Source organism: Chrysochloris asiatica, unplaced genomic scaffold (genome assembly GCF_000296735.1).
Source record: "Chrysochloris asiatica unplaced genomic scaffold, ChrAsi1.0 scaffold00226, whole genome shotgun sequence".
Classification (NCBI taxonomy): Eukaryota; Metazoa; Chordata; class Mammalia; order Afrosoricida; family Chrysochloridae; genus Chrysochloris; species Chrysochloris asiatica.
The window spans coordinates 1,750,387-1,762,745 of NW_006408744.1; the positions used below are offsets into that span (position 1 = coordinate 1,750,387).

The following is a 12,359-nucleotide window of genomic DNA, read 5'->3' on the forward strand; positions in this document are numbered from 1 at the left end:
GATGGCACCTAACAACAACATTGTGAGTCAAGGTTTACAGGGCAGATCATCAGTTTTACATTCAAATCATACACTTCATTTTATCTCTGATTATAGTTCTCTCAGTGTAACAACAGTTATCCCACATCTCCCCTGTGGTTCTGTGGTTCTTATTTCAACTTCACCCACCTTCCCACCCCTTCTGAACTTAGGTATGCTTACCATGGAAGGTCAACCACTGAATGATTGAGAGTACCTTACAAATATTGTTATCCCCCCCCCCCCATATACCTATCTACCACTTGGCTGAATATTGAGCCATAAGGCTGAGGAACAGACCTGAAAGGTGGCTATAGTTTCGAGTTTCTTTAGTCTTGTTCTGACTGGTGAGCTTATGGTTTTGTTTTGTTTTTAAATAATATTGAGACTTGTTCCACATTGTTTCCCATTCTATCTGGGAACTTCTAATATCCCTTTCAGAGCCGGTGGAGTGGTAGCCAGGCACCATATAGTTCTTCTGGTCTCACAGTTGTGGAGAGTGATGTTCACAGGTTCCACTGGTCCATTGGACTAATTGATTCTAACCATCTTCAGTTTTCATCACTCTTCTTTCTTCCATACCTGAAAAGACCGGTAGTTGTACCTTAGATGGCTGTTCATGAGTCTCTGCTTACCAAATTAGGATGTAGAACATTATCTTTGGCGACTGTGTTATGTTGTAGCTTTTACTTTGCTAGCAGCTATGCTCTCATTTTTGTTGAATATTACAATGAGGTATGTAGCTACTTTGAAGATGATGAGTTTGATTTTGGTTAGGATTTTTCAAATGTATACACATGAAAACCCATCAAATTATATATTTTCAATGTGTAGTTTCTGAAGCATAACTCAGTAGAGTTGTTTTTTTAAAATGGTGGTTTGAGCTTTTGAAATAGAAAGTGATAGTTCGTGGAGTCAGTACTGGTCAGAGAAAGCAAGCAGCATGAAACGATAATTTCATTGAGTTGGTAGCTAAATGGAATACCTCAATTATACTTTCATTTTGCTATTTTGTTGTTGTTGTTAAGTGCCGTCGAGTCGATTCCGACCCATAGCGACCCTGTGCAGGGTTTCCGAGGCTGTAAATCTTTACGGGAGCAGAAAGCCTCATCTTTCTCCTGCGGAGCGGCTGGTAGTTTCGAACTGCTGACCTTGTGGTTGGCAGTTTGACTTATAAATACTATGCTACCAGAGGTATTTAATTACCTGTGATAAATTTGAAGTGTAGTTACTTGAGCTTGTAGATGGTTTCACACCCACAGTTAATAGTTTTCACCTCAATTTATCTGGCCTAATGTGGGAACGAACATTGATTGACTGAAGTACATCATGAAAGAGAATACAAAGAGAAGACATCTGAGACGATACAAAGGATCCTATTGTCAAATCAGACTCAAACAAATTGGAACACTTTCTCATTGTTAAGCTTTACCAATAATTTAGATGCAAGCAATCACAGGGCACAGATACAAATACAGAGAGAGGTCTGAGATCCCAAGCATAGCTCTCCAAGTCATCCAAAGCAATAGGCAAAGTTTCTTATGGTAGGTGTGCAAGGAAATTTAGATTATGAAACATTTCTATTTTAAATGTAATTACATAGCTTGCTTAACATTTCCCAGGGAGCCATGCCCTATAGATTTATTAATCCTTGTTTTTTTGGAGTCCCTGGCTGGTACAGTCTAGTTAAGCACTAGACTACTATTGGAAGGGTTGGCAGTTCAAACCCATCCAGAGGCACCTCAGAAGACAGGCCTGGTGATCTGCTTCTTAAAGTCTTTGAAAACCCCTCGGAGCAGTTCTGCTCTGTGCACTGAGATCTCCAGGAGTTGGAATCGACTGGTCAGCAAGTAAGAACATCAAGAGGTTTGGTTACTATAAACCATCTGAAACTAGGGCTGTCCTGCTAAAAACAAAACATTCCAGAGATAGACCTCTTCCTTCTTGACCTTTCTTAGGTCAATTTTTTAACTTTTCTCCCTTCCCAGTATCACGGCTATCTCCAGACATTTGAAGGGATGTTAATGTTGAAGATTGATTCAGATTTGTTCTGTGTATATATAGTTCAGGTACACAGAACTATTTCCAGAGGAGAGAAATGAAAGGATAGAGATTTTAGTTTGTGATGTGTAAGTTTTTCTATATGTTAAGTTTGTTGTTGGTAAGTGCCATAAGGTCAGTTCTGACTCTTAGTGACTCTGTGTGGGGTTTCCACGGAGTGGCTGGTAAACTTGAACTGCCGACCTTGCGGTTCAAACCAACCTTAACAATCCAGCACTTTAACCCATAGCTCCATAAATGATATAATGTATAAGATAAAATGTCCTCTGTTATTAGATAAATGCTTCCAAATAAGGTACATTTTGCAACCTCATTTAATTCTATTTGCTGTTTTATTTGAAATCTGTTTTTTCTTTCAATTTTCTCAAGTTGTTTGTGGTTTCTGTGTTATGTTTTTTTTTTCTCAGTTTAAGATCCTTAATGTACCCATGTCTTCCCAACTTGCTGCAAATCACTGGAACCAGCAACAGGCAGAACAAGAAGAAAGGATGAGAATGAAAAAACTCACACTAGATATCAATGAACGGCAAGAACAAGAAGATTATCAAGGTAAACTCTAGGGCAAGTGGAAAATCTTAATGCCTTGGAGTGTTTATCAAAGTTGTCCTCATTCACCTTTTCATGTTTTGTTTTCTACCTGTTTAGCCTAAGAAGTTGATTGGTTTTTAAAATCCCATTCTCATTTTCCTCTTACGATTTAAAAGTAGAAACAATAAAATTTTGATCGTTGACTGCTAAATCCAAGAAGCCCTGGTGGCACAGTGGCTAAGGCTTGGCTACTAACCAAAAGGTCAGCTGTTCAAACCCACCAACCACTCTGCAGGTGAACAATGTGTAACTAACAATTTGCTTCCATAAAGATCATAGGCTTGTAAACTCTCTGGGACAGCTCTGCTCTGTGCTACAGGGTTGCTGTAAGTTGGAATCAACTTAGTGACTATGGGTTTGGTTTTGTTTGTTGTATATTTTAATTGCTAATCCATGATTCAATTAGATTCCATATTGTTAGCCATGTAGTTGCCTGATGTTGCCATCAGTTGTGAGCAAATTGAGTCAACAAATGTTTATTACCTCAGTTGTATATTGTATATTTGTGAATCCTGGTCTTCCCCCTCCTTACTCCTTCCTCCCCACAAAAAAAAAAGGTAAAAACATTGCCATTGCATCGATTACAACACATAGCAACCCTCTTGGACACACTAGAACTGCCATGTAGTAGAAAACCGTAGGGTTTCTAAGAATGTAAATCTTTATAGAAGCAGACTGCCACGTCTTTATTCCACATAGTAGCTGGTGGATCTGAACTGCCATTGTTTCGGGTAATAGTCGAGTTCTTTAACCACTGTACTACCAAGACTCCTATCCTGATCTTAGGACCCAGTATTCCTTCAGATGTGAGGGCATACTTAAATTAAGATTTTCGTTTTATGCATACTTGCTTTTGAGTTTAGTGCAACCTTGCATGGCTTTTGTGTGGTTTCCAGGTTTTAAAGCCATCACATTGTTGTTTACATAGCACTCTAGTGTACAAACTGCTTTTGTGCAATAAAGTGTTGTGCAGATAAATAGCTCTCATTTTCTGTCTTATAATCCACTTCTGGAATCTTGTTTTTCAGTTGATGCTGAACATTCTTAAGAATAATAGCTTTGTTGTTGTTTTACCCAGTTTAGGGTTTCCTAGGGTGACTGGTGGGTTTGAACTGCTGATCATGGTTCAAACTGACCTGTGGTCCAGAGCATTGTCCTACAGCACCACACCAGGACTCCAATAATAAAGCTAAAACCATTAAATGGTTACTACGGGTCTAACAAGGAGCTCTGGTAGCGTAGTGGTTACGAATCTGGCTGTGAACCACAAGGTCAACAGTTTGAAACTACCAGCTGTTCCGCAGGAGAAAGATGAGGCTTTCTGCTTCTGTAAAGATTTACAGCCTTGGAAACCCTATACAGGGTCACTGTGAGTCAAAACCTACTCCACGGCACATAACCACCACAACCACAGGTCTAACACTATTTTAAGTCTCATTTTAAAGTATTTAATCTTCAAAACTCTGTTTATTCTATTCTTTCAATTTCACATTTAAGGAACCTGAATCAAAATGTTTATATCTAGTGAGTGGCATAGCTAAGATCTGAACCAATACTATAGGACCCAAACATAGTGCTATTAGTTATTATGCTATACTGCCTCTTAAGCTGTTTTATTACTTCCTAAGACATTTATGTAGTGGCCAGATTGCCAATAAAGGTAAGCATAAGGCAGAAAAAGAATCTCATCTCTTACCATGCTCTTTCAATACTTGTTCATTTGAATTATTATTTTTCTTCAGTCAGCTACCTGAGAGAACTAATAAACGTGATCTCCTGGCAACTTTATTTGCTCATAGAGATGCAGTGCATTTATAAGCATTAAACTGTTTTTTTTTTTTCTCCTAATTACAGAAATGTTGCAGTCTCTTGCACAGCGACCTGCTCCAGCAAACACCAATCGTGAGCGAAGGCCTCGTTACCAACATCCAAAGGGAGCACCTAATGCAGATCTAATCTTTAAGACTGGTGGCAGGTAAGAAAATCTGTACTTTCTCATAACTATTTGTTTTCATGGCTTCCATTTAAGTAAATTAGAGATGTCCATATTATATATACTTAAGAATAAACACCGGCCCATCCATTAGCAAAATAGAAACGTCTTTGAATTGACGATAACTGTTGTTGTTAAGTACAGGGTTTCTGGGGCTGTAAATCTTTGCAGGAGCAGAACGCCTTATCTTTCTCCTGCGGAACTGCTGGTAGTTTCGAACTGCTGACCTTGTGGTTGGCAGTTTGACTTATAACTACTATGCTACCAGAGCTCCTTAGATGTTTAGATAATTAGAGAAGAGAAAATTATTTTGTACATTAATTATAGCAGGGTGGTTGTTTTTTTCCCAAAAAGAAACTGGTTTAACTGTATAGATCCTGGCTTTTGTTCTCTCTTAATGGACTACTTTGGATTTTTACATTTTTTGCTTTTGAATTTATAGAGAAGACCAGTTATAGATTTTAAACACTGGACTGATAACCTCAAAGTTGGTAGTTCAGACCCACCAATCCCTCCTCAGAAATCCTTTACAGGGTCACTATGAGTCAGAACCAACTTAACGGCACTTAACAATAACCAAGTTACAGATTGCAAGTTTTCTGTTAGGACTTCTTAGGTTACTAATCTTAACTATTTACAAAAACTAATAAATAGCCTATTTGCTAGACTTTGAAACATGCAGATAAAATTTGCTGTTTGTCTCATATCATATAATTATATAATGTTAAAAAGTTATCTGATGAGATTCATGCCAATTCTTAAAATTAATCTTTTTTTAAAATGTTTTATTGTGAATTATGTGATAGTTTACATTGGAGAACATTAGGTTTACGTTCATCCTATCCTATATTGTTTCATTTCCATGGTTACAATCCCCTACATGCATCATCAACCAACCAGAGGGTATACTACAAGCCTGACCCCTGGTCATCAGCACACAGCCCCTCTCCCTCTCTGGGTCTAGAGTCCCCAGCCGTTCCATCTCTCCATGTCATCATCTCTGCCTCCATCTCTGGCGTCACTGCTTCTCTGGGTAGGGTCCCGCACTTGCTCTTTTCTCCCTTCATGGTCCCAGGGACTTCCGTTCCTAGACTGCAAAGTCAATCACGCCCCTCTTTTGCTAAAAAATGTCTACCTTTACATTCCAATCCTCACAGTCAGTTCGGATAGTAATTATTCACTATTGTGCCACATGAATCCTGACCCCATATCCTTTCATTAGCCCCGCCCAGACAGATTGGATACTACTCAGTAGAGATTCGACCTTCCTCTGCACCCTGTGGATCTAGACTCCCTCTTGAAAGCTTGTAAGCCAGTCATCTTCTTGCCTTTGTAGCCCCCCATTTTGGGTAACCAATGTCCATGTTGCCCATCTCTGTCTACCCTGTGTGTCGAGGGGGTGGGAATGATCCTTGCTGTAAAGGTTTGTTCCCTTTTGAGCTACTGCATCCATAGGTGTAGATCAAGTTCATCAAATTGTGTCAAGAGTACTCTTTTTTTCCTCTTCTTTCTTCTAGTTGAGTTCTGATCATCCAGCCATTGAAGCCAGGTCAAGTGGATATTTGCAAGTGTGGGTGTTCTTATGCATATGCCCTCTCTTCTTATCAGCTGGATGCTTCACTCTCCACTCTAGTCCTCTGTGGCTGTGTCACTTACTCTGGGCCCAAGAGTCCCCAGGTCTTGCCACACTGCTGGCCAACGAGGTCTCCACCCGGGTTCACAGGAGTCTATTGAAGTTTGTAGGGCTTAGCTCGCAGCTTCCTTGCTGTTTTTCCCTACTTACCCTTATCGGTGACCAACATGGTCACCAGTCAGAGCATATGTCTGCTCGTGTATTCCCAGTGAGTCTTAGTTTTGGAAGGGGGTTTGCCCTGAGGGGACCTGACCTCTTGCCTTAATGTCTCCTGGACGAGCAACTTGCTTGTTCTTGTAGTAGTCAGTCGGACTGTCATTATTGTTTTGTATTTTTCCTGTCGGTCTTTCTTTTTGGAAGTATCTTCTGTTCTTCTAGCCACTCCAGGCTGTTCTGCTTGTCCTTTCAAGTGGAAATTTCCCACCTCAGAAGATTCTGGATGGGATTTAGGAGCCATAGGAAGCCTCCTTCACTGGGCACATTGTAACCCCATTTTAGGTATTCCAAGGAGCTCTGGTAGCATAGTGGTTACGAATCGGGCTGCTAATTTCATGGTCAGCGCTTCAAAACTACCAGCTGTTCCGTGGGAGAAAGGTGAGGCTTTCTGCTCCCATCAAGATTTACAGCCTCAGAAACCCTATATAGGGTCGCTATAGTTCCACGGCACATAACAAAAACAACAATCAGTTATAGGCAGAAGACGAAGTTACAAGCTTTCTATGGTGATGTATCTGGCTTTTCTTATCTCTCCCCCTCAAGTGTCTATTTTGTAATGTATGCATGGGAAACCAAGATTCAAAAGACTGCCAAGCATCTTAACATTATTTCCCCGCTTTTGCCCATTCCAACCACACCCTAATGCCTGTATCCCAGAGCCCTGTTGTTCCAAGGTTGTGCATACATCATTATTTACCTCTGTCCCACTTAGCCCACGCAAGCCTGCCTAATTGTTCTTCCATCCACCTTGTTCTTCCACTTAAAATTAATCTTGAGTTATTTAATGTGAATTAATTAAAACTCTATAAGGAATTTCACAGCTAAGATGTTCTCTACTAGCTTCTTCTTCTTTTTCTAAAGAATGGTGGTGGTTAAGTGCCGTGGAGTCGGTTTCAACTCACAATGACCCTGTACAGGGTTTCCAAGGCTGTAAATCTGTACGGGAGCAGAAAGCCTCATCTTTCTCCCGCGGAACAGCTGGTAGTTTTGAACTGCTTACCTTGTGGTTCACAGCCCAGTGTGTAAACACTATGCTACCAGAGCTCCTTTTTTTTTTCTAAAGAATAGGATTATTTAAAGTTTTGGGAGTGCCTGAGATAACAGAACCGTACCATCAACTTAATTGATTTTCTGTCTTGTGGTCGGGTTATAATCAATACTGACATTGGCTTCTGCTGCTCTTACTGATCTCAGTCAGGGTGTTAGTGTGTAGACTAAGGATATTCAACAGCCCCAAGATGTTGCGAGAGGGCAGGAGGTATAGAAGGGAGTGTTCTGGGTGTGGCAAAAGTAACTCATTATTGAGAGTAGCATTAGAGAAAATGTACATTTGGAATCTTATGTCTTATACTTATTGAATATGTATGTGTGTTCCTAATAATATTTTTTCTCTGAGCTTTTTACTCTTAGATAACCTAATCAAATTGCAATTTAGAAAATAGGTTTGTCATGACAGTTAGGGGATCTGTTCTTTAGCATCTGATGAGTGTAGTTTTTTTTTTTTTTTTTTTTAAATCCAAGTTACAAATGTAGCTAGTTAGGCATAAGAAGGTATTAAGTTATTTTAAACTTCCCAAACAGCATTAATTAATTCTTTAATAAAACCTGTTTTAATTGCTGATCCATGTAGAAACTATGTTAACAGGCAATGGAAGAAATGGGTTTCCTTTTTTTGCCCTTTTTTAAAAAGTAGTTTCAAATATATATCCATGTGTTCCTGAAATCTGTTCCTTCTTTTGTCGCTAGAGGTTAAAATTTATTGAATATTTTTCTCTTGATGTTTTCTGACAACTTCTTCCATATTGCAGCCTAACATCTCTGAAGAGAATTATTTTTATTAGTACCTAGTTCTTTTTCAGTTCAGATATTATGAATATAGTGTCTTTTTCTAATTTGTGAGCTTTACAGTCAAAACTTTACAGAATCCAAAAGTATGAAGTTTGGTGAGATAATTGATATCTGCCGTAGGATACCTACCGTGGCGTCAGCCCTGTACTATGGCTCATTGTAGTCTGATTTCTGCCCCTGCTGTTTCACTGAAATTGCCTTTGTTGGGGACACCAGCTACCATCCTGTTGATTTATTCTTTTCATACTTTATATCAGCAGCACTTAGTATTGTGCACTTTTCTTTTATTCGTGAAATACTGTCTTCCCTTTGTCTACGACTCTGCTGTATTCTGCTTCTTCTCCCAGTTCTGACTCCTACTCCTTTTATTCTCCCTAAAGAAAATCTTAAGTGTTTCTCAGGGGCAGTCATTGGCCGTCTTGTTACCATCTTACACTTTTCCCATTGCCCAGTTGCTATCTCCCCAACCTCACTGTAGATCCAACTGCCTATTAAACAGTTACCAAGGTGTCTGAGAAATGTTAGCCTTGTATGTCCCCTACCTCCCAAGCTTCTTTCTCATCTCATGTTCTCTAGCTGCTCACCAGTTGTCAGAACTAGAAAAGGAGGTTTTATATTTTACTCCGTTTCCTCCCTTGATTCCCTTTCATTACAAAATCCACTACATTCTACCACTAAATATATCTCACTCGTGTCCACTTTAGTCCACTTCTACTACCAAGAGCCTACAGCAGACCATCATCGTCTCTCATTTGGAGTCCTGCTGTCCTCCTTGTTGAATTTTCAGTCTCCAGTTTCATGCTCTCTGCTGCCCTTAGTGACCTTTCTAAAACGCAGATATAATGTCTGATTATGTGACCTCTTCTGAATGAAGCCCAAACTCCTTAAGTTGGTTAACAAGACCCTGCGTGATGTGGGTCTACCTGCCTTTCTGACGTCATCTCTTACTATTTCTCCTAACCCCAAACAAAATGACCTTTTAGTTCTCGTAACTAAAACACAAGGATACTCTCCAGCTTTTCCCCTGGGTAACTCCCGCTCATTTTCAGGTCTCACCTTACTCATTAAAGTCTGACACAGGCAAGTGACTGTCACCGTGACTCAATGTCCTTCCATAGCCTCTGTCCTACTTAATTACTTGTGAGTTTGTCTCTGTCCCCGTGTGATTAAAGAGTCTGTGAGGGCACAGACTAAGTCTTTTCTTGTTTCTCATTATATCTCCCTCATAGCTCTTGATGTTTGGTACATAATAGAAGCTTAGTAAATATTTGTTGAATGGACAAAGGAACTTAAAAATTAGTAATTGTTCAATCATTTAATAAATGTAAGTTCTACTACCTCAAGATCTGCTCTCCAGCTATTCTCTGTTGTTTTCTGAGCATTCCAAATCTTCAGCAATTCTTTCTTCCTACTTTAAACCTCTTCTTAAAATTATAACTGGACTGGGTGTGGGGAGGGAATAAAATAGCTTGTTTATCATTTTTAAGAATGACACCTTGTAAAGTGTTATGGGAGTCCCTAGATGGCACAAATGGTTCATTGTTTGACTATTAGCCAAAAGGTTGACAGCTCAAGTTCAAACTCACTCAGAGATACCTTGGAGGACAGGCCTGGTGATCTGCCTCCAAAAGGTCACAGCCTTGAAAACCTGATGTTGTTGTTAAGTACTGTCAAGTTGCTTCTGACCCATTGCAACCCTGTTTAGACTTTCCAGGGAGCACCTGGTGGGTTTGAACCACTAACTTTGCAGTTAGCAATCCAGTGTGTACCCTATAGCTCCACATATGGAGCAGTTTTACTCTGCACATATGGGGTTGCCATGAGTTGGAATCAACTTGACAACAACTAACAAAGTAACAGTTAATAGCAAAGTATCTTAAATGTGATTTTTTAAAGCTAGTGCTCCTAAGATATAGGTATGGATAAGCATTGTTGTAGAACAAAGAAATGTGTGAACATGTGTTTTCTTAGCCTTGTTGTTGTTGTTGTTGTTATGTGCTGTGGAGTCAGTTCTGACTTATAGTGACCCTGTACAGGGTTTCTGAGGCTGTAAATCTTTATGAGAGCAGAAAGCCTCATCTTTCTCCAGCAGAACAGTTGGTAGTTTTGAACTGCTGACCTTGAGGTTTGCCGCCTCATTTGTAACCACTACGCTACCAGAGCTCCTTATGGAGTACTAAATGATTTTTGTCTGTTTTTTGAGAAATCTTTTATTGTGAATGTTTACAGAGAAGATCGTCAACAAATCATACACTTTGCTTCATCGCAATGAGTTCAGTGTCCTTTATGTAACAATAATAATCCCACTTCCTTCCTGTGGCTCTTATTTCCATTCCATCCTTCTTATCCCTTCTCAACATAGACCTTAGGTAAATTTTGCCCTTTAGATCTTGAATAGTTGACCATTCCATGGTGAACACACCTTTCTAGTGTTGTTGTTCCCATTATATATCTTGGCTGAAAATTGAGCAACACCTGAAGGGTTGCCTAGGGTTTATCCAGTCTCTTTCTGACCAGTAAGCCTGATCTCTCTCTATATATATGTGTACATATGAAACTAAATTCAAAATGTAGACTTTCCAAGGAGTACCTGGTAAGTTTGAACCACCAACCTTGCAGTTAGCAATCTAGCAATCCAGTACTTATCCTATAGCATGGATTGCTAACTAGCAATATATTTTTTTGAATTTTGTTTCACATTTTCTTCCAATCAATCTGAGACTTTCTAATGTGATCTCTTTCAGAGCAATTGGTAGTGGTAGCCAGGCACCATCTAGTTCCTTCTGTTCTTAGAGCCATGGTGACTGTTGCTCACATGTTCGATTAATCTGTCAAACTAGTTGATTCTAAGAATCTTCCATTTTTATCACCCTTCTGTACACAGAAGGACCTCAGATAGCTACTGTGCACCTTTAAGACCCCAGTATCTACTCAACAAAAGTAGGATGTAAAATACCCATGTATAAATAAATATCCTCTGTCAGATAAATACATTTTTTGGTATAGTCCCACTCTTCCTCCCATACCCATTCAGCCTGTGTTATCTGTCCATGTACCTACCCGTGGAACCTCTCCTATTGTTCAAGGATTGTGTATATAACTAATATTTATCTCCCCCTCTTAACCCTTGCATTCTTCCCTTTGTGTACATCTGTCTTCATTATTCTTCTATCAGCCTCCCTCTTGTTATATATTGCCTTCCCTGCCATGCAAGTCAATTGTGTCTACCGTTTCGCCAGTGAATTACTACCCTCCTTCCTATCCTGGTAACTATCAAAGAATGTTTCTTTTAGCATAAAACTTTTTCTTGACTGTTTACAATAGTTGCCTCATACAATATTTATCCTTTTGTAATTGACTGATTTCACTCAGCATAGTATCCTCCAGTTTCATCCATGTTATGAGGTGCTTTGCAGATTCATTGTTATTCTTCAATGTTGTGTAGTATTCCATTATGTCTGTGGACCAAAGTTTGTTGATCCACTCTTCCACTGATGTGTGTTTATCGTGTCTCTATCATTTTGCTATTGTGAATAGTGTTGTAATGAACATATGTGTGCATGTATCTGTTCATGTCATGGCTTTTATTTCTTATGAATAAATATTAAGTTAGATTGTGAGCATTTCTTCATATGTTGTTGGCCACTTGAATGTCTTTTTTGATGAGGTATCTGTTCGTGTCCCCGGCTCATTTTTTAATTAGGTTGTTTGTCTTTTTCTTATAGAAGTGTTGTAATTTTCTATTAATTTTAGGGATTAGTCCCTTCTCTGTTACATCATTTTCTTTGACAGTTTTCGATCTTAAGTTCTAAATGTAGTTGTGTGTTTTTTCGGGCGGGGGGGGGGGAACAGGTTATCAAATGTATATTTTAAATATACAAGGTTATTATTATCATCAGTACATTTTGGCTACTGTGTATCATTCTGTTTTCTTTTTTACAGTTTTTATTGTTTACATGGGAGAACATCGGTTTTACACTCATTGTTTCATTGCAATGACTA

General features: G+C 39.2%; 1 protein-coding gene across 1 annotated transcript in view; it reads left to right on the forward strand.

Annotated features, from left to right (window-relative positions):
- UPF2 (UPF2 regulator of nonsense transcripts homolog (yeast)) overlaps window positions 1-12,359 on the forward strand; it is a 144,137-nt gene that overhangs the window by 127,914 nt on the left and 3,864 nt on the right. Inside the window, exons 20-21 of the mRNA XM_006873166.1 lie at window positions 2,487-2,628; window positions 4,522-4,642. Of these exons, the coding sequence (XP_006873228.1) occupies window positions 2,487-2,628; window positions 4,522-4,642 (263 nt within the window). The remainder of the gene's footprint in view (window positions 1-2,486; window positions 2,629-4,521; window positions 4,643-12,359) is intronic.